At 33.6% G+C, this 22,700-nt stretch overlaps 1 protein-coding gene across 1 annotated transcript; it reads right to left on the reverse strand.

Annotated features, from left to right (window-relative positions):
- Positions 1–1,132: 1,132 nt before the first annotated feature.
- LOC132553510 (uncharacterized) lies at positions 1,133–19,239 on the reverse strand. The gene is made up of 14 exons (XM_060217760.1): positions 19,140–19,239; positions 7,635–8,020; positions 6,630–6,800; positions 6,005–6,089; positions 5,530–5,690; positions 5,090–5,184; positions 4,634–4,731; positions 4,246–4,344; positions 3,862–3,975; positions 3,549–3,638; positions 2,847–2,987; positions 2,308–2,409; positions 1,673–1,797; positions 1,133–1,212 (listed from the first exon to the last, which is right to left on the reverse strand). The coding sequence occupies exons 1-13, from the start codon at positions 19,237–19,239 to the stop codon at positions 1,685–1,687; spliced, it is 1,755 nt and encodes a 584-aa protein (XP_060073743.1). The 3' UTR covers positions 1,133–1,212; positions 1,673–1,684.
- Positions 19,240–22,700: the final 3,461 nt, after the last annotated feature.

Here is a 22,700-nt window from a genome sequence, read left to right on the forward strand (position 1 = left end):
ATGCAGTTATCTCCCCTGGCACTGTTGATTCCACCAGGTGGAGGGTAGAACTTTTGTACATGATAAATGTGTTAGCATAAAGACAAGGTGCGCTCTCAGTAGAAAAACATTCTTTATATTTGTTGGTTTGATTTTTCGTTTAACAACGTTTCTAGCTGTGTGCATGTGACTAGCATGTTTAAAGTAGCAGATCATTAAATAATCAATATTGATAAATTGTTAAAGATTTATCATACAATATTTACAAATAAAAAAGGAATGTCTGGCAGTACAATAGTTTATTATTACTAAATGATACACTAACATTTTATATAATAACTCACTTAACTATCTATACTGGGTGTGACTAGAACATTCGTCTGTGCGTCGCCGGTAACTTCGAGTCGAACTGGGATTCAAGCTCAATCACCAATATATTCCATATACTGGAAACACTACTCAACACATTTAATATACAACGAGCTTTCCGTGTTCAAAACTGTTCTCCAGATTATTTTGTCCAGTTGGAGGATATTTCACAACTCTGTCAGGTATTAGAGACTGTTTCGAACACAGGGCGTCCTTCGAGACACGAAATCCATTGTGATTAACTTGTTATATGCTTCAACGATTGAACTATATCAATTAAGTAAAAGTGCACAACTAACATTTATATCATATTTACATATGTACAGATTTGTTTCATGTTAAAGAGGTAAAGTTTACTACATATCGTCAAAACTGAAACGTGCTATATCTCGCTGAAATATATGATTCAGTACAACCGGTGTTACTGGACAGTGCGGAGTGTATTCAAACTGATGCCATCCATTACATCAAAGTAAGAAAATTCTGTTGTGGTATAAAAATGCACAATACAATTAATTTTAGTTGATTCCAAAAATTTAGAAATGTGCCAAAAGTTTATAAATGTCTATATATATTCCCATTCTTGTCGATTGACAAGTTTGATTTGGCACTGTTACATCATGTATCTGAGACAGCAGATCACGTATATCTCTAAAGACTATCACAGACATTAAACTTTTACAGGGAAGACACACCGACGAAGAATCTCTCCAATGTTAAACTACATGGTGGCTGTTTCACAGGCTTTTCCTTTTTTGCCTATAGGTGGCGGTAATATAAAGAGGAATGGTGGTCACGTGACAAGGATCTAGCAAAGCTGTGACACCGAGTCAAATTTCTAGAGGATTTCTTCCGAGTTGTGACCTGAAAAAACATAACAAAGAAAATAGAGCCAGACCGTTTAATATGCGGGAAGAGAAACATCAGAAATGTAAGAAAGAAGAAACAAACGAAGGCCTGCATTAATGGCTACAGATCAACATACTCGCCCCAAAAGCCTTTTAAGAAGAAAATTGGATTTCTCACAGGTCGTCTTTAAACGTTAGAACTGAAAAATCCTTCCGGAATTCAGTTCAGAACGTATATCAAAAATAATGTTTAAAAAATTTCCTTTCAAGATGTAATTTATCAGATAAGAATGAATCCAGAGCGGAATTAATTTGTAGTGCAGCATAAGTAACATTTTTTATCCGAATAACAATGAGGTGAGAAATATCTGCGTTTCGGTCATCGAAAAACAAGAAGAGAAAAAAATTATGTATTCTCCAAGATAAGGATTTTGAAAATGGTATTGGTAACATCAAAAATAAAACATTTTACTTACCTAAGGCCCACGCTATCGACAAAGTCTACACCTGTGCCGACAATCGGCGGGCACATTAATGTATTTCCGGCAGTGTGTCACCGGCCAGAACCTACAGTGTCGCTTATCTGGGATAGCACAGTTCACTGTGGAGAAAATAATACAAAAGACTTATCGTTTGATTTATCGACTATCTTAATTTGATGCCTAGGATGGAGATAAACTGGTGTTTTCCTGAACTCAATTAAATTATCTATTTTTAAACTTGATTTTTTTTTAAAATCTAGTTGAATAAATCTACTCAGACTTATTCAACAGCTTGTAGATATATTACTGAGGGAATTAAGATTACCCTTAAAATCAATGAAACACCACATAATTAATTATTTTTCAGCAGATCATGAACTCAATAAAAAATTCAATAATAATGCTGGAAAAATTCGATAGCGAACGACAACAAAACTGGATACCAAACGCCAACAAAATTAGATAACAAATGACAACAAAACTAGTAACTAAACGCAAAAAACAAAATTAAACGAGAATGAGAATTATTAATATATCCAAATCAATAAAAACCCATCACATCGTGAACCCATACGAGCTATATGTGTTGCCTATATGCACAACGAGTTATTATTATCACATGGCCATACCTGTTTCACACATGTCTCCTTCATAGGGAGCCTGACATTCACACGTGCATGTATTGGTGTCCAGTGTCCCGCCATTTCTACACTCTTTTCCGTTACACTGAGCTGCAACCAGAAACGCCTCCGTTATATTTGTTGAAGCATAGTCTTTCAGTATATGTTCACAATGTACTGGTAGGTATATGATATATCATTTAGCTTCAAAGTATTTAATATCGTATTTTTTTTAAATATATGAGAATCAAAATAACTAGGACAAATCTACAAATAGCGAAGTAACTTGTATGTTAACCGTCATAAGTCTAAACTGTTGTCATGAACAAGGACATAAAATTTAATTAATAATCGATTTTGCTCGTTTCGGTTTTAATGTTCTGGCACCAACCAAGATAATTTGGATACTGGTATTGATAAATTGATACTTAATGATGGAAATGGCGATTAATAATTCCGACTTATAAACTTACACTAATTAACAATTAATTACAAAGTTTATGGCCGAAAATATAGATGATAAAAATATATCCGACCAGGACACTTACGATCACAAAGGCCACACATGACTGGACACATGTCACGCTTGACGTTGTAGAACTTGTCACAGTCGTTACACGTGATATTCCCACCTTTAGTTGCGCATGCGTGGATGTCGACTCCGCCGTTTCCATATGCTTTGCATTCGTCTGTGGGAAATAGAAATTAGAGATTGTTTATGTCAATATATATATATATATATATATATATCATTCCTATTTCATTAAAGATGAAATTATATTCGGGTAAAACAAGCCTTCAACAAATTCAAATTCAAGTTCAATAATTAGGCCAGAAATATTAATAAAAGAAAGATTTACATGGAGACTCCTGAAAAAAATAAGGAGAATAAGACCAGGAGTTCCAGAAGAGTGAGCTTCTTCTGCTTCATCGGCGACAAACGCCATATAAACCTTGGTCAATCCAAGTAAGCAATGTCACGTTCTCAAATGGGAACAAGGCATACAAAAACTGAACCAACAGGCAAACTCACGAGCATCAACCTGCATCTTTTGAACCATCGTGTTACGAGTGTGTAAGTCAGTTGACGACATCAATAAAACTATGACAAGATATGAACAAAGGAAAGATTTACAAGGATAAACCCGAAGATAATAAGATCATGTGTTTCAGAAGAGTAAGCGTCTTTTTCTTCACAATACATAATAAATCATCTTCAGGAAATCTAACAGAAATAAAATGTAATTTACCTAGAGTTGAGCGCGCGCCCTCATATCGACATCCAAATGAAGATACATAAGTAACTTCCGGAGTGATTTCGGATGTACTACCAGTTCCCGCTGAAACAAATAAATATATCCAGACTCTGTCATGCTCGATAAATGTTACAACATCATGTGGTACATCAAATATTAGTGTTTCAATTATGAATTATCTTTTTTTATGAATTTTTTTTTTATCATTTTTTTTTCATAAACGTTATTTTGTAGTAAATATGCAATCACTGTGGACATAAATGTATTTTGAATTTCATTCATGGTGCCACTTGGTGTGTGAACTTACATTTGCAAAGACCACACATGTATGGGCACTCCTCTGGAACATTGGTATATCTGGTACAGTAGCTTTGTGGCCAGTCTCGACGACAAATCCACTTGTCCTTGGCTGGGCATATCACTGAACACAGTAGGAACGCCAGTTAGACATCATTATGATTTCAGTTATTTATAGACGTGAGTATTATAACATTGATTACTACATACCATGTATATACATGTGGAATAATTAAATGAAAACCTCATTTATTCAATGAAAGTTTCATTTGATTAATTTGATACTATATTCAGTTTAACATCCCAGTTGCTGACTTCCAGTTTTTATAATTTTTTTTTTCATTTTTTTTTTTTTTTATTTTGTTATAATGAATTATTTGAAGTTGCTACTTACATTGTTCACATGATTTTCCGGAGTACAATTTCGTGCATGTGCACGTGCATGAATTAGGATCCAATTTTCCGCCATTAAGACAGACAAGTCCTTGGCAATCTGAAAAGACATCAATAGATAGATAGATGTCATTATATTCTTTCGCTGTCATCTAAAACGTTGTTGGGTATGGATTTGTATTAATGATAACAACGAAGGATTAAGTTTTGATAAATTCTCGTGCTCGTTACTATTAGGGCGAATAAAAAAATCACAAAATTTTGTAACTTTCCTTATATGTTACCAGCTAACGAGAAAACAACGTATTTCATGATGATCCGACAATTTACATCACAGCAACAACATCGTGGGCTTGCTGTTAAAATAGTATTTCATATAATCTACTTACCACACTGTCCCCTGTTACACGTGTTTGGACAAGCAGAACACCGGCCTTCACCAGTTCCGGGGCGAGCTGCAGTGTATGGGAAGGCTAGGTTCGATTGGCTGAATTCCAAAACAATATTTACATAACAAACGTCATACATTAATAATATGTGAAAATGATTGATTCTTAACTTTTGTCTATTAACGTGTGCCTATAAATGGTTATTAACGCTTGCCTCTGGCGCCTATTGGTGGTTCTTAAGGTTTGCATTTTCACGTGTGCCTATAAATGGTTATTAACTCTTGCCTATTGTGCCTATTAATGGCTCTTAAATTTTGCCCATTAACGTGTGCCCATAAATAGTTATAACGTTTGCCCAGTGTGCCTATTGATGGTTCCTAAGGTTTGCCTTTTAACGTGTGCCTATAAATGGTTATAAGGTTTGCCCAGTGTGACTATCGATGGTTCTTAACTTACCCGGCTGCATAGTCACAGACATAGTAACGTGTGTACTGACTACGGCGGCACTCCGCGTACCCACATCCAACCAAGAACGTGGCATTGTTTACAATCTGTTAACAAAACAATAGCAATTCTACTTTAAAGATAAGAGTGAGAGCAGCACTATTTAAACAGAAGCTGACGTAGTTTTTAATTTGATATTTTACTATTTTATAATACACTGTAAAAATTAATGAGAATATAGTCCATAGTTAGTAACAGTCTGTTGGCAATTTTACAAAATACCTATTTCCTTCAAGCATTTCATGTACTGAAAGTGGTCATAATGATATATATATATATATATATAAATGTGAAGTATAACGACTTTCAAAATATTTAACTTTAAGAAATGGTACAATTTTCAATATTAATGTATACGTACATACATATTCGGTATATAATAAAACACATACCTGAGTAAAGTGACCGATTTTTCTCCAGCCTCCGAAGCCAAGGTAGGAATCTGGATCTATACCGTACCTCCACATTCGAATTTCATCGTACCAGTGGAACACTGCCTCTTCCCATGTCTTGTATCCTCCCGCCACATTTTGTCCAACAGACAAGCCAATCGCTGCAAGTAAAATCTCTAACGTTATGGTGGGGTCGGCAGTGAAAGGCATAAACAGCCAATATTATGCTTAACTATGTCCCAAATTTGACCCCGGAAGTAGTATGTTCCTTATACTTAAAAAAAATGCAGCCCCTTACATCTTACAAATCTTACAAATCTTCTTTCACACAGCTATGTTAATGGTATATTTTTTATCACCATTCCCTTTCTGTTTTGGTTATATAAGATGATTTGAATTAAGATAACCGCGCTATACAACCAGTCACATTCAGGATAAGCAATGCATTTTGTGGCGGAGATGTTGCGTCACTTACATGGAATCTTTCGCATTTTGTCATGACCAGCTTTACATTGATTCGCCCACTTCTGAGCTACAGATGCAAGTCGCTCATCCCATTTCTGTTTGAATACAAAGAAAAGATATTATCTCTACGTTCAGATGCATTCAGCTTTTGTGCCCGACAAGATCTAAGCTCCTTTTCCATAACTCCGTGCAGTAAGCAATCAAATTTCATTTTTCAGCATGCAATGTATTATATGTTATGAAAGGTTATGAAGTTTGAAAAAACGACTAAACCTGGTGCCAACCTACAAAATATCTCAATTTATTGAACCTAGACATGATTCGCAAACGTTTACTTGGTTCTAATTCAAAATCGAAAAAAAACAATGACAACATATAAAGAAATAGGATTGCTTGATAGTAATCACTAGGATATTCAAATCAGGCGTTCTTGAACGATAATCTGTTTTGAAGACACACTGTTAATGCACGCAATGGCATGTTCTACAAATGAGAATCGGGTCAATTATAAAGGTACATGTATATTGACGAACCTAGAGCACATTCAACAAAGAAGAATATTTCACGAGAATATGGTATAGATCAGCTTATCAAAAAATATGATATACTGACTAAAACAGCTATAAATGACGTACCAGTGTAACGAGGTCGGTGGCAGGAGGTTCGACCTTAGAGCGGTAATCGTTATGTAGATCTGTGATCATCTTCTTATCTACCTCTGATACTCCACTAACCCGCACACGTGAGTCGTCTCGCATGCATAGTGTGTGTCCTTTTAAAGCTTTGTATTCACTGGTACAAGTATTCTGAAAGTAAACAGGAAATGACGTCATTAGACAATTTCATCGTGTTTACACTATTTTGCGTTCCTCTAGTTTATATAATGACGTGCGACGAAAATATTACATGGATCAAAAACAATACTTCCCGTAAAGAGTTTTTTTTTATTATCCTCATATTTTTTCTAAGATATTCTTTACGAAACATAAAAAGATCAGAACCAAATTTGATAAACAAATTTTTTGTATATATTTTATCTGTATGTCTAGAAATACTGTAACAAACAGGGTGTTGTGGCGTCACTATCAGCTTTATATATATATATATATATATATATATATATATATATATATTATTAGATAGATATTCCTTGTTTTTATAGATATTTGTTATCTTCAATATCATTATATGATATATTCCAGAAGTCTGCTGTAATGAAATAAACATATTACTGGAAATGATGCTTTAATCTCTTTGTCTTCTTAATCTAAAGAATGACCTTGATGTCACTCAGTTACGCAATTAAGACTATTTAAAAATACAAATGGTACATCTATGAACATGACAAAATGTGGAAAATGATAACAGCTGTACCTATGGTATTATATGTGTATTTGCATCACTGGATGGTAACATAGTAAGATCGTGTGTAAAGATTGCGACAGGCCACCAGGAGGTCACCAATAGACAACTTCCTCTTATATGATATAACTACCACTGTAGTTACCAGGTTCCAGTTGCTAAAAGGGTAGTTAAAGTTAACTACTGGTTTGTGTGAAACCTGGTCAACTCTGGCAAAGATTGTGCAACAGGGGCAAGGATGTAAGAAAATTGCAGGCTTCAGATGTATATAACCTTACCCCCAGTATGTTATCCATGGGAACGGACGGTCGTTTTACGATTGGCTTCGATTGAGGCACTGTGGGTTCGGAGAATTCGGGTGGTGGAGGTGGTGGAGGTGCGTCTATAGCATTCGTTGCTCTGCCTGTGCTATCGCTGCTTATAGGAAAACCAGATCCACCTATAGAGATGTCAGTACCTGTGCTACTTGCGGTGTTGGTAGAGAGACCTGAATCGATTCTGAAGTTTTGTGGGGAACCAGTGCCACTTCCGGTATTACTTGAGAAGCTAGACGTTGTGACGCTTGTACGTCTTCCGTCCGGATCATACACAACAGTGAAGCTTGTACGACCGGAACCGCGATTCCGCATTGAGTTGAGCACAAATCGCCAGAACTGATTCACATCTGCAAATAAACAATACAATACGTAGAAGATTTTTCTTCAAAGTCTTATGAATAGTGTTTCTGTATAAGAAGTTAATTCTGTATATGTATATGCTAATCTACCAGTGTCAGTACTTTTGTTGCAAAAATAGTGCAAATTGTGTTTCTTGCATGTGACAGTACGAACAAACTCTCGTAAACTTTTGTGTAATGTTTAGGTATTGAACATCATTATGATTCTGTTTAATTCGTATGACAAGAAAATGTCAATATATGAACATAATGATAATCCAAACTCAAATTCAATATCACCATATGAAAAAAGAAAGAAATACACGGAAGCTCATGAAAAAGTATAAGAAGAATAAGACCATATGTTCTAGAAGATTAAGCGTCTTCTGCTTCATCGACAAAGCCCGCCATGTAAATCTCGGTCCGCCCAAGTAAGTAATTTCACGTTCTCAAATGAGAACAATGTTTACAAAAATGGAATCAACAGACAAACTAACTTACTCAAGTTAGGTGTATACGTTAAAGACAACAAGAAAGACATTGTCCGCCCTCAGTCGATAATCATCATTTTCCGCCCACAATAAGATCGAACTGTCCTTTTCCGTGATATCAATCTTGATTGGCATGTTGTATGATAGATGTTAGAAAACGCCTAGGTGATTGAGTGATAATATTCAAATGAGTCGTCAAAACCAAATTATTTTGCATTAAAATGTCAAAAACAAAAACAATTAATTTCGCTTCGTTCATATCAATGTATACCTGTCAGGTGATATTGGTTTTTGTAATTAATTTTAATATAAATTCGGTGTGTGAATGACGAATTATGACGGATAACGTCCTTTTGTTGGTGCGCTTTTATCCGTGGCTGGTAGCGGCAAGAACTTGTAAAATTGTTTAAACATTAACACCCAATTAAAATTTTCATTGGTTGTCAGTGCAAATCACAGATAGCTTTACGCTTGTATCAAGACATTATATTACGTGTCATGATGTATACTTCACACATTTCAAGGTCTGTCTTTTATCCATGTTATTGAAATGGATTTACATATGAATATGTATCTGTTTATATTGTCATATACAAGTGCTTGTTTTTTTTTCTGAAATTATCATATCTATATTAATAGATAATTATCTATTTGGATTGTGATCACTATGAATTTTCAAAATTTAGGCTCCCAGAAAGACGAAATAGCTGTACCTGCTTCTAAATTGTATCAAAATGAGAGATTCGCTCGTCTTTAAATAATACTAGTTTATATAGTATTTTCTCAATAAAGGTGATGGCATAGAGTGATATTTGAAGAAAACAAGAAAATGCCAACATGTCAACATAACCTTAAACTTGGTAAATACAAATAACTTAAGTCACGTTCTCAAATGAGAACAAGATATACAACAACGGAACAAACTAACTAACGAGCATCATACACGTCAAGTTTCAAAGAAATAGTGTTTCTAAACGAGATCACAACAACGACGTAAAACCTACACATACATCTCCAACCTGCATTTTTTAAAACGAAATTGTGATAATGGGAACGGGCCTTTGAATATCGAATTAAATGCGACATGTAAACATAACAAGTTGGGGACACGGAGATGTTACTATCCAGAAATGAAAAGAAAATTACAACGGGGAAAGTGAAATCAACACGTTTATTATATAACTTGGTGAAAAGGTGCCGATGTTTGTTTCGTTGTAGGAAAAGATTGAGACAAGCAGCTGATGTAGAAGAGTATGCCGATGAAATACCTATTTAATAGCTCAATGGATTGATATGCAGTCGACTTTCTCTGAAAGCATTAACATTTAACAAATAACAACTTTGGTGTAAAGTCCGAGTTACTGTGCAATCATATATTTTATTGGGCTCAGTTTTCGTGGTGTTTCCTAAAATTGTTTTTTCGTTGACTCAATTTCGAGAATAGACATATCTACTGATAACAAAGGTGGCTGGATTATTGGGAACACAACGGGATTTCTAGAATATGTTAGGAACAGTGCTTAAGTCATCTAAATTAATCAATGGCTTTTATCTTCATACAAAGTAACTTTAAACACATGTATGTTTTATTATAATCGACTTCCTATTAATTAGCTGTCATTCCCATTTGAATCCGAATTGTTTGATGATAAAGTTCTTTAGGGTATACTTATTTGCGATGCACGAAAGCAGGGTTTGATTAATTTTCACCATCTGGCGATAATGTTATGTAATTATGCAAACAGAAAAGATATTCACCTATGACTGAATGTAAACAATGGTTTCAAACTGAATAGGAAAAACAACAAAGAAAAAACCAACCTGTTAAACAGAAACATAATCCAAATTCAAATTAAAAAAAATAAAAACCAATAGATTAAAAAAAAGAAAAAGATTTATACGCCTGAAACACATTCCGATCATATCACACAGATGTATCCACGTATCATGTTCATGAAAATTATCCAAACTTAAAACCATTATAGTATTGTAAGTTCTCAAGTCTCGCCTACAATTTTAAATCAATATATTGAGTTTTACAGAATGGCTCCAGGCACCGTGTTGTGAAGCGGATGAAGACCAAACTCCGTCATCAGTTATTGGCAATTGTCTTGTTTCCAGACAGAAGCATGTATGCTCGTTTCAAAGGCATAACGATACAGATTTAGATAATATGGTGATTACAATAGACACGTATTATAATGACAACAACTCATCTGTAGTACACTTCAATATTCCCATTGGTTGTAAACAGGTCGGTAAACAGACCAAGCACGGTCAGCTTGATATATTATATTATCCAAACTTTATTTTTTTTTTGATAAATTAAAAATCGGAGTTAAATGCATATTCAAGATGGGCGGTGTGATTGGCACAGAAAATGTTCTTAAGAAATGAATTTTTGGCGTAAAACTCTCAGATTTATACTTCGGTTCACACGTCTTCAAGCTAAAGAGACTTTTACCAAACACATCTAATTTGAAAAGCTAACGTTAAAATCTGCAGTTGCTATATCTTGAGACTTCCACTGATAACCGGGATGAATATTCGGAAAACAAACTTAAACATCAAAATCCTATTAACGATGCCGCCTATCGGCATGCATTTCAAATTTACGTCAGAAAAAAATCTTGGTTTCAATTTCACTTCAATGTCAAAATAAGGAAACAGATTTAAATTGTTATTTACAATTGTTTTAACAGGCAGGAAAAAATTAGCAAATTGTAGATAAAAATATAAAGGATTTATCTTAATTGCCCTTTGTTCGTCACATAATTATATTTTCCAGTTTAGTGAATATAAGGCTTTGGTAGCAAGGCTTTGTCAATAGCGCAACAAGTTTAAATCTGGTATCATTAAGTATAAACGCGAAACAACAAAAAACAAATAATAATAAAAACAATAAGAACAAATTAGTGCACTGTTCATTTTAGGTTGACAAAGGTGCTAGCTCAAGCTAATGCATTTGGGTGGGGGAGTGATTGTTACTACATTGTACAATAGGTTTATATCAAAATCACAATTATTTATCAGCAGATAATTTACTCAGCATTCAGAACTTCAGAGAATTTTATGTTAAGTGATCAAACAGCATTTTTGGAAAACATTAAGATAGATCGTTTAATATTTAGTATATTACTTTTCATCAATTGATTGCCTATGTAATGATATGCAAACGAGTTTAGTAAGGTAACATATGATAATTATTCAGATCACTTGACATGCTTCAAAACTCATGACGCAATAAGAAAAAGTGTTGACCTCTTAATTGTCGCCCTGATAAAAACACAATGGTAACAAAAAGTGATGAAAGTCAACGTTCGATTTGGATGGAAAGCATAACACAATGAACTCTATATTGTTGTCCACACAATGTAAACACCATTGCATTGCTTTGTTTACGAGATTGATTGGGTCAGACCTCTCAATAAATGTCGGACGTTTATCCTTAACCAAACAAATCACACGACGTCTTCTACAACAGTTTTTGTTTTACAACAATTTATAACCACAAAAATGTAGACGACGTCAGTGTGAATCATTGAGGCTCTTAATTGGCATTAATCAACAGACACACTTTTTTCGCAGGAAGTACTATTGCCTTGTGATGAACTTTTAGTCCACGAGGTTTACCGCAACTTGAGAGTCACGTATACTTATGTACGTAACGTTCTTTTAAAAGTATCAGAACCATGAAAATTATGAGTTACTGAGAATTGAGACTAATACATCTCCTTGTCTACATTTTGACAAATCTTACAGATCACTAAGATTTTTTCAGACGCAACCTTAGCTTAAAGATATTAAGGCACTTATCATCAGTGATGAGACATGGAAGGTCGAAGCTGTATGATGCAGCTTTATTTATTGTTAGGTTCTACTGTATTTCATTCTGCATTTATGTTAAAAGGTGATAATTACTTGTTTGTGTAAAAAGGCAATTCCGCTAGCTTATTATACAATTTACTTTTTGCGTTCTCTTTGTGGGTGAATTATGGATGAGATGGCTCGGAGATAAGTATTCCTACACGTTTTTGTTAAGTCTGCCAAATCTATTCATGTTCGTGTCTCAGAGGATATTTTGACATGTAACAGGAAATTATGATGACTAATTAGGATAAAGCTATAATACTGTTCAAAGTCTCTTTACCGTTACATTATCTTATCATTCTAGCTCTTTGATATACTTTATAATAAAAGTCACAAAAAACAGGTAAAGGTATCAACACACGCTAAACATGTGACATGAAAACAGTTGTGTAGTAGCATTCGTAATATGCGTTACATGAAGGTATACTAAACGACATATGTATCGACATGTTTCATATATCCACGTGTTAGTTATTGACATTTGTTGAATAAGAGTGACGTGACGTATAACACAAGATATGTTGTTCTAAGATAAAAACACATGTTGCATGACCATTTTCTTCAGATATATGAGTCAATAGTTGTATCCCATCTCGCATGTTGATTTCAATTGAAGACTTCTCTTAACACAGCAACACGTGTCACTCAGTATGCATAGACTAAAAAATGGCCAAGTTTTAATTCAAATATCCCATGGCAAAATTAGAAATCATTATTGAAAATTTCAGGGGTTTTCATTTGTTGAAATTGACAGCGTGTCGACATAAACCGATACATCCGTCAATCAAAATATGGTCTTCACCATATCATTGTCAATGTTTGATATCCAGATGTAAAGATGTATGTCACTATTCAGTAATTAGACATGTTGAATAGGAAACCTACATAATAGACAATTGAGTAAGTAACAAACTTGATAATTGGACTAGAATACCAAGCTGAGGACACAGAGGACGTCGTGCGTGATTACATATCGATTACACATTAACCACTAGGACAACATCGGGACTAATTAATGACACTAAGACAAAATGTTGACTAATTATACACACTGAGACAACATGTTGACTGACAATACACATTAGGACAACATGTTGACTAATTAAAGACATTAGGACATTATGTTCACTAATTAAACACATTATGACAACATGTTGACTAATTAAACACATTAGGACAACATGTTGACTAATTAAACACATCATTAGAACAACATGTTGACTAATTAAAGACATTAGGACATTATGTTCATTAATTAAACACATTATGACAGCATGTTGACTAATTAAAGACGTTAGGACATTATGTTGACTAATTAAACACATTATGACAACATGTTGACTAATTAAACACATTAGGACAACATGTTGACTAATTAAACACATTAGGTCAGCATGTTGACTAATTAAACACATTAGGACAACATGTTGACTAATTAAACACATTAGGTCAGCATGTTGACTAATTAAACACATTAGGTCAGCATGTTGACTAATTAAACACATTAGGTCAGCATGTTGACTAATTAAACACATTAGGTCAGCATGTTGACTAATTAAACACATTAGGTCAGCATGTTGACTAATTAAACACATTAGGTCAGCATGTTGACTAATTAAACACATTAGGTCAGCATGTTGACTAATTAAACACATTAGGACAACATGTTGACTAATTAAACACATTAGGTCAGCATGTTGACTAATTAAACACATTAGGTCAGCATGTTGACTAATTAAACACATTAGGTCAGCATGTTGACTAATTAAACACATTAGGACAACATGTTGACTAATTAAAGACGTTATGACAACATGTTGACTAATGAAACACATTAGGTCAGCATGTTGACTAATTAAACACATTAGGTCAGCGTGTTGACTAATTAAACACATTAGGTCAGCATGTTGACTAATTAAACACATTATGACAACATGTTGATTAATGAACTTAAGGTCATATATTGAGTACGTTCAAAACATAAAATATTGTCATGAATTTAGGTAGTGTTTGATCGTTTAGTCTAAAATCATGCATCTAAAACCATCGGAAATATTATTTGCGAGAATCATAGGTCCTTTTATTTCTACAGCGCGAAATTTGAATTCAAAATTTTATTTTCTCGATTTCAACGAAAATCAAGAATGTTTTCTCCCGCGAAAATAAACGGCTATACGGCAGTATTAAGAAAAAATCTTAATGTAAACTGATAATAGTTCGCAAAACATATCATACTGTTATTTCAAACTGTTGCAAATCGCCGAATGTATAAGCGTCTCCCCGCACACTTTCTGATGAATTATTCATATGGAGCAAACTTAGCATCAATGTCTGTTAAGCTACGGAGTAAAGGGAAAGATATTTGATTGTCAATATATCCCTTTTTAATGCTCCTGTTGACTTGAATATGGTTTCATAACCGTGTGACCATCTGTTCCTCAATTTGCATGAGAGCTAATTGTTTTAACAATATTGACATACGCTGTTATTGTCATCTGTGTAGCTTGGAAACAGATTCTGTTTGGAAATATATCGCGGTTTTACAGAAGAGTTCGGTGAAATTAACCACATTTTTATATCAAAATAAATATTTTATAACCTACATGTTCGATTTTGTGATTGGTTCAATACTTGTGCTAGATGAAGTGTCATTGCTACAAAACGACGTCTGCTTCAATGTAGTAGCGCTTAAACCGATTAAGTTGGGATTTTCATGTCAACCATGAGTGTTCAGTTTTATTAAAAGGCCTGAGTTTATCCCACTTAGTATGTCTTTTGATTAAATCAAGCAATTTTAAACCCAAATATCACAACCAGCTTTTGTTACCCGGTAAATGATTTTTCAATATTTACCAGTGAAAATACCAAAAAATCTGGCTTTATCATTTTTTGAAATGTTGTCCTCATATATTTTTGTTTGTTTTTTCACAAAGCCAGAAAAAGACAATTTTAATTAATTACAATATCTCAGTAAATATAAGAGTGTTGACCAAACAAAAGTAAGTCCTACATAATATTAAATTTTCAGCTGATTTTATTAGGAAACCTATTTACAAAACAATTTACCAGAAATGTAGATCGACATCAGCCATCTTTCATGATTAGCGATGACGTAACAGACTGAAAAGTAATATTCGTGTGTGTTCGCATGTGGCTGTCGCCAGCAGACAGTCGCGAAGCTTCCATTACACGAATAGAAGTGCATGGAATTGCATGTATCAATAGAGAAACAAGCGAACATCTATTGTTGTCTCTTTGCCATTGGTATTTGATTACTTTTTTACAGAGCCATTGCGCCGGATCTGTGGAAACAAGGTTTGTAGAAATCGCTCATAAAAGAATTTTGATGGAACTTTCAAAGATTAATGCTTTTAAGCACACGATGATTTTTCAAATGATATAAAAGACTTGTTATCAGTAGGCTTGTCAGTAAATGTATTTGATTTTTTAAAATAGTTATCGAAAATACTTCAAATTCAATTAATCCGTGACACTGTCATTTTTTAAAATATCGTTTCGTTTCAACGTTAAACTTTGAAGGTTTTCTTTATTACTAAATGTATAGGTAAAAATTCCATAGCTTCAAATGTAGCTTACTAATGATCTGCCAGCGTGTATTTATGATGATACATAGCCCCGCAGCTCACTCATTCTTATCACGATTGAAGTTTACTAGTACCCTAGTTTTCTCGATTCTCTCAGTTGGGTGATAGTAATAGCTCGGGAGCTTATTGATTCTCATTCAGGTGAATATGTTTATTACCAAACTAGTTGTTTACCTCGCGTCCTACGAATATAATACTTTCAAAATTTTGTTGCAGAATAAGAAAGTATAGTTTATAGAAAAGTAAGTATCTAAAAAGGTGCATGGAATTCAATTTTATGTTTTTATTGATAAAATCTTCGGTGTTGACCTTGGAAATATCAGAATTCACATTTCGCATAAGAAAAGACACTATACTTTTCCAGAAATTTGTTTTTGAACAGAAATATTTCAAGATCGATTTCCATAATGATTTTTTTAACATATTCTTCATTTTGCAATTGTTGCAGTTCAAAATCAGAATATTGAGCTTCTACGATTACGTAATGGATATGTTGGAAAGAGTATAATTATGGAAATCCTTTGTATAATTATACAAATATTTGTAACAATAGAATATAAAATCGTCAGCGGATAAATGAAACAACCTTGCCGTCATGAATTTACTAATATATTGTGACTATTATGTTTACAGTTTATGTCATAGGAAGCCTATGTAAGGTACTTCTGTGATATCGTGCTATATCTAGTAACATTTTATCTGATCCAGCAAAAGATAAATCAACTGTGTTTATGAATGATATTATGATAATTAATACAAAAGTTTAATCCAGTTACAGCTTAAGATCAGGTTTTAATGAGCATGCATCATTATCAACACGCTGTTGACATTTTCAAACTTAAATGAAAGAAACGATGTCGCAAGGAATTGTTATCTATGGTTTTACATACACACAAGTTAAATAAAAAGACACTTAATGTCAGGCACCTGTCTTCACATTACTGAGCCTGTTCATCACAGTGGGTTAATTTAATTAGAATAAATATGAATAGATTAGATTGGAACAAAAGGCGCTTTTTCTGTCAGACAATACGATGCAGTTTGATCAAAATTTGTATACGTAAACTTTGCACCATCAATTTGTTTGTTTCGTACTTCGTTTCCGTATTGTTAACATTAATATGCTTTCCAGTCGGTCGTGACAGAATATATATATATGGGAAGTGATACATAAAATATCGTTGTTGTAAGTCACAGGAACATACATGTGAAAAGTGATATCGTGCTGTGGCCAGGCGTCCGCGTATGTGGTTTGTATATCAGTATTAGTTTTCCCTTTCGCTAATAATTGTTATTTTATGGGAACATATACTTAAATCTAAAAGATGTTTGAATAGTAAGAGAATATATGTGTAAGATTATAACATTTAAAGAGTTTTGATGTCAAGTACTGATTTTTGTATATCAAAGCGACTGTTTTAGGTCAAAATTTTGAAGTATATATTTCATCTGGAAAACACTCTAAAGTTTTGTTTATGAAATGTTATCAAACAGAATATCATAAATACATTGACAAAATTACACAATAGTACAGGTCTCCAGATTGTGCTATGCATGGACAAAGAACTTTTGCAACTATTGTAGATGAAAAATGACTATAAATTAAGCTTAATGCAACACTGAAATGCATCATCAACACAAGAAAATGAAGCATGTAAGAAAGACACACAAATGAATAGAACCATTTAATACAAATTTGGATAAGTTACTGTAGAGCGTATTTGTCTCCTCTTTCTAAGACTCACCAGTGTTGCAATGGGACTGTATGTTAACTCTAGGAGGCGACTGAGGAAAATCCAAAGTAATTCAAAGAAAAGTAAAAATCTATATAGCCTCACCATACAAACACACATGATTCATACCAGTAATGTAAAACCTACATGTCAATGGTGGAATGGATGATGATCACTTTATAGCTCTCCGTGTGTCCATTAGACCATAGTCATACCTGTCCACATACCGTTTTACAGGTGTGATGTATGGCCTGACCAGTCACAGGTTACCGTCCCACGTGCTATATTGACATCGCTTATTCATTAATGACCCACAAATAAATAAGATGGGAACACTTTCGTATATAATTAACATCAACAATTTAGTAGTACACGTAAAAGAAGAAAATGAAATCTTTTCTCATCCCTGACTTACATAAAATGATGTTTGATGTCATTGGAGAAATTTAATTGCATTCATATATATATGAATCAACATTTACGATCAATATCCCATTTACAATGGTTACAAAATGTTAGAACTTAAAATGCAACTTTACAGTGAAACGTTATTGGTTTCCTAGGTGCTGTTCACAGTTGCAAAGACTTCTAAGTATTATTATAAGTCATGTGACATGTCCTTTCGGACTAGCAATAAAGAAGTGTTACATTTATAAGTTAACCTGTTCAAGTATGTACATTTTCATACAAAAAATACTTTTAAGAATTTCAGAAAAAAAGTTGCAGAAGAAAACTATATATATGGTCTATTTTGTCAGTACCTGAACTACAGTGTAAATATATTTTTATATCTTGAAAGCTTAGCTCTACATGCCGTTGCTTTATATAAACTAGCACACCTTCTTGTTTTAAAAAAGTGGTGCTACATTTTGGGGAATGATGTTTAAGAGAAAATTTCGTGTAGGAATAAGATAACATGCCCCCTTAAGTTCATTTGTTCGATATTGAAACAGCTGATGTAGTGAAAACTAAACTCGGGCGAAAAAGCTAGGAAAACTAGATTAAATATTTTTATTTGTCCAAAGGGATCTAACTGAAGTCTTGAGAGTGTATCAATGATGTGCTAAATTCATTTCACTTCTTATCTAATCGCCCCTACCTATTATATGCAGGCCCGTATCCAATTTCCTGTGTTACAAACATCGAAATCAATATGGTATTATGAAATAGATTGTCAATAACTCCTTGTTGCGACAAAGTTCTCTTATTTCCAATATAACCTACAGATGAATGGGATGTCTGTGGATGTCATACAATAGAACTATTTACAAATGGTTATCTTGCCCTCGGTGTTGAGGATCCGCTAACGACCTATCACGACATTTGATGCAAACAATGCCTTTATGTCACCTGTTGTAAAAGAAATATACAAATTTATATTTAACAGTAAAAACAAAAGAAATAGATTTAAAAGAACCATCTTACTTACCTCCAGTGACCATTCTTGTGTTCTGTCCGCTCTCATTTTGACCACTGACAGCACATATGGATAAAACTGCAACCACGAAATGCAACGTCCAGAGTCCCATTGTGGAATCAAGAGATGCTCTCTATTTGAATTTTCCAATATCAAAAAGTGCGACCGACAACACTGAAGTCTTTACCAGAATGTTCAGTTAATATGTATATATTAGACTAGTTTCTCATTGCAGACATATCCTTGTCGCTGTCGATGATAAAGTGCCGCTTTGGTGTGTATTTCGAGACTTTTGTCCCATTTATATCAGCATTCACGTTTATTAATGAGGTCATATGTAAAAGCAGGATACATGACGGAGGAACAGCGTATGACTGTCCGCAAATCTTTCGCCCACTTCTATGATTGGCTGACAACGCCTCTATAATACTGTGTAGTTTCCAAACAGCTAAGCTTAACAATAGCAAACTGGCTACTGCTTACAATGTTCACCATCCGTCGACTTACTTGTAGTTCATGTCAATCATTTTCAAATCATATGCAACAAAATGTTTAACGTTTTAAGTCGTAAATTAATAATTCATTAAAACTGTATCATATTATTTCACCATATCACATTAGATTAACGCAGCAAAATTGTTCATTACAGAACCAACTAATGTGTTTAACTCGACTAAAAGCAACCAATACCAAAAGAAGTATTTTTTTTCCAATTCTCATTTCATGTTTTCAAATAACCAAACATTTTCACGTAATCATGTAAATGTTGTTAGTGATAACCGAAACGTTGGTATGATAATTATTAGACTAAACTGTTATAAAACCTAAATGAGCCAATTAGAATAAAGCTGACCATACTTTGTAAGACTCTGATAGTAGGGACGTCCTCTTTCCCGTAATCAACATTGTCATACTAGAACCGGTAAACTGGTGTGTATTGATTCGCCGACCTGTGCGTAAACAAAAATATATATAGATGACTCTAGCGATATCCTTTACAAACAATAATACAAAAAACTGTTTTGATATTTGTTTTTAAAGGTTTGATTTGTTTACCAATTTTGAAGGTTAAATACGCTGTTTAAAATAAATGTGAAGGTTACAATGTTTTTCGATATTTGTTTTATTAAACAATATTATTTGTTCAATATTAAAATTGTTTTGTATTGACATTTGTCAAAATGTTATTTCATTTATTCATTTGATGATAAGGGCAAGGAAAAGTACATTCTCATTCTGACATTGCGTTTCAAAAAGACAAACTAACCTGCCTACAAAACGAAGCGGAAATATATATATAAAGTAAACTGCTGTAATAAGTTGAAAGCAGTCGAGATTTTTTCTGTTATTGTTAGTTTCTGATATCAATCTTGCTATAATGATTATTTTAATGTGAAATATGTACATAAGAGATGCGCACTTGGCCATGCTACACATTCACAGATGATTGATTTAGTATGAAGATGTTTATTGACCATTGATTTTTAATATATGAACAATTCAAAGAATCGGATATACAAAACAACAATAAACCACCAATCTGAACGCAGACATAAATCTATGAATTCACATGTTAACTCATATTACACTGTCTACAAGCATTGAAATTTCGTTTAGTCTTAACCCAGTGATAAAACCTTAACATTTAGTGTTTGTTATTTCGTTCCTGAGTGTTGATGGTATTTTAGTATACTTTAGCGGTCAAAATTTGCGCTGTTGTTAAGTTTGCTCTTGTGTTGATATTGTTGGTGAATAATTATAACATACCATAAAATCTTGGAAATTTAGCAGTAGCTTTTATTCTATTTTAATGAGGAACTGTATGTGTTGAAGTGGAGAGTGGCTCAAAAGTCGTCCTTTTTTCAAGAGGTTTATATCTGTAGACGAGGCGAATTTTCGAAAATTTTAGAACCAGTTATAACTACATAAGTTATAACATGGGTTCTACATCAAACAATTAGAAAACGAGAAATAACTTTAAAAACGTTTTGAACTTTTCTACAAATATGACATGAATGCGTATCTTACTTGTGAGATCTGATCATTTTCGAACCTGTCTTACTTTCAAGATATTTTCCCTGGGGATACATATTGTTTATTTTGAGATTGGGTTATTTATTCAAACTTCTTGTCTTAGATTAGACATGTAACATAACTTTTGGTATGGAATTTGGTTAATTTGTTATCAAAGCATTAATCCAAGTAAAAAAAAAGAAAACACACCTAATTTTCTATTCTTTTTCATGAAGGTATGCAAAACGGTTTAACATGACGTATTTCGCTGAACAATTATTTGTTTATTCATATTTACCATTTTTGTCTTGAACTTAAAACCTTCTAAAAAATGTAATAGGACACGAATTTCACACTACACAAACTCTTGTTAAAGGCTTGATCAGGCTAGTGATTATTATCACGAATTTGGATTCATCAGGTTTTTCAAATTTAGAATTGGTTTTGCTTCAATAAAATTGAGGAAACATGCTTTATTTGAATAATCAAATGAAATCATTTTATTTTGATAAGATTAAACAAAAGTTTTATTCAAAATCTATTAAGACGAATTAAACTACATCTTATCGCTTATAGAATACAGAAAAAAAATATAATGACCGCAATGATATATACAAAATACGCAGAATTTTTTTTTTCAATCGTTGCTTTTTTCTTTGTTTTATTGGTTTATAATTCAATTTCCATTATCTTTTGTTTTTTTTTAACACTACATGAAGATGTCACGTGATATATTGGAATGTTTGTATATCAATGTGTATATTTGTGTGTGTTTAATCAAATACACCCCCAGCCTTTAATTTATCGTTTAGTGCCTCCTTTGAAATGTCATCATAAATCGCGCTTCTGTCAATGAAGCGGGTTAATTGACGCTAATAGCTCTAAAGAGGCGTAAGTCCGGGGTTATCTGGACGAAAATCTGGCACCTGGTTGTAGCTAGTAAAGGCCCCAAGATCGTTGGACAGGACATAGTCCAGTTCCGCTCATTGTCTGGTTTTTAAGGAGCATTAAAATAGCCATTGCTTTGGTAGAAAAAAGTCCGTGGAATTTTGGAGCCAATACTAGGTACGTCGTTTTTTTAGATCGATATTCAAATGAAATAAAACTTTATTTCGTTCGAAGTGGTCTTGTCTTTAGATCTATGGCGTTAAAAGTTGGCGTGACATCAATAAATCCACTACAAACTATTTTTACCCCCACCTTTAGTCTCCCCTACTACTCAACTACCCCCACCTCAGACTACTTCTACCCCCTAATCATCACATGGAAATTATCTGGAGATTGCATTCTGGCCCCAGCTGCTAAAAACTTGTTTCATGTTAACCCGTGAATAGCGAAAATATTAAAATATGAATTATACGAAATAGGGAAGATTGTGTCATCATTTCATGGTTGTAAATTGGTGGTTATTGGTGTAATTGATGTTTTTTCCGAAAGGTCTGGTATTTTTACAATATCAACTATTTTAATTTACAGTAAGCAGTTGCTAACTCTAACCAGGCTTTGAGCAACTGCGGCCTGGTCATTGATTGTAGAACGACCTGTTGCCAGGTTTGAGTG

Source organism: Ylistrum balloti, unplaced genomic scaffold (genome assembly GCF_031769215.1).
Source record: "Ylistrum balloti isolate Yb309-2 unplaced genomic scaffold, AGI_CSIRO_Ybal_v1 Utg370332, whole genome shotgun sequence".
In the NCBI taxonomy this organism is placed as follows: Eukaryota; Metazoa; Mollusca; class Bivalvia; order Pectinida; family Pectinidae; genus Ylistrum; species Ylistrum balloti.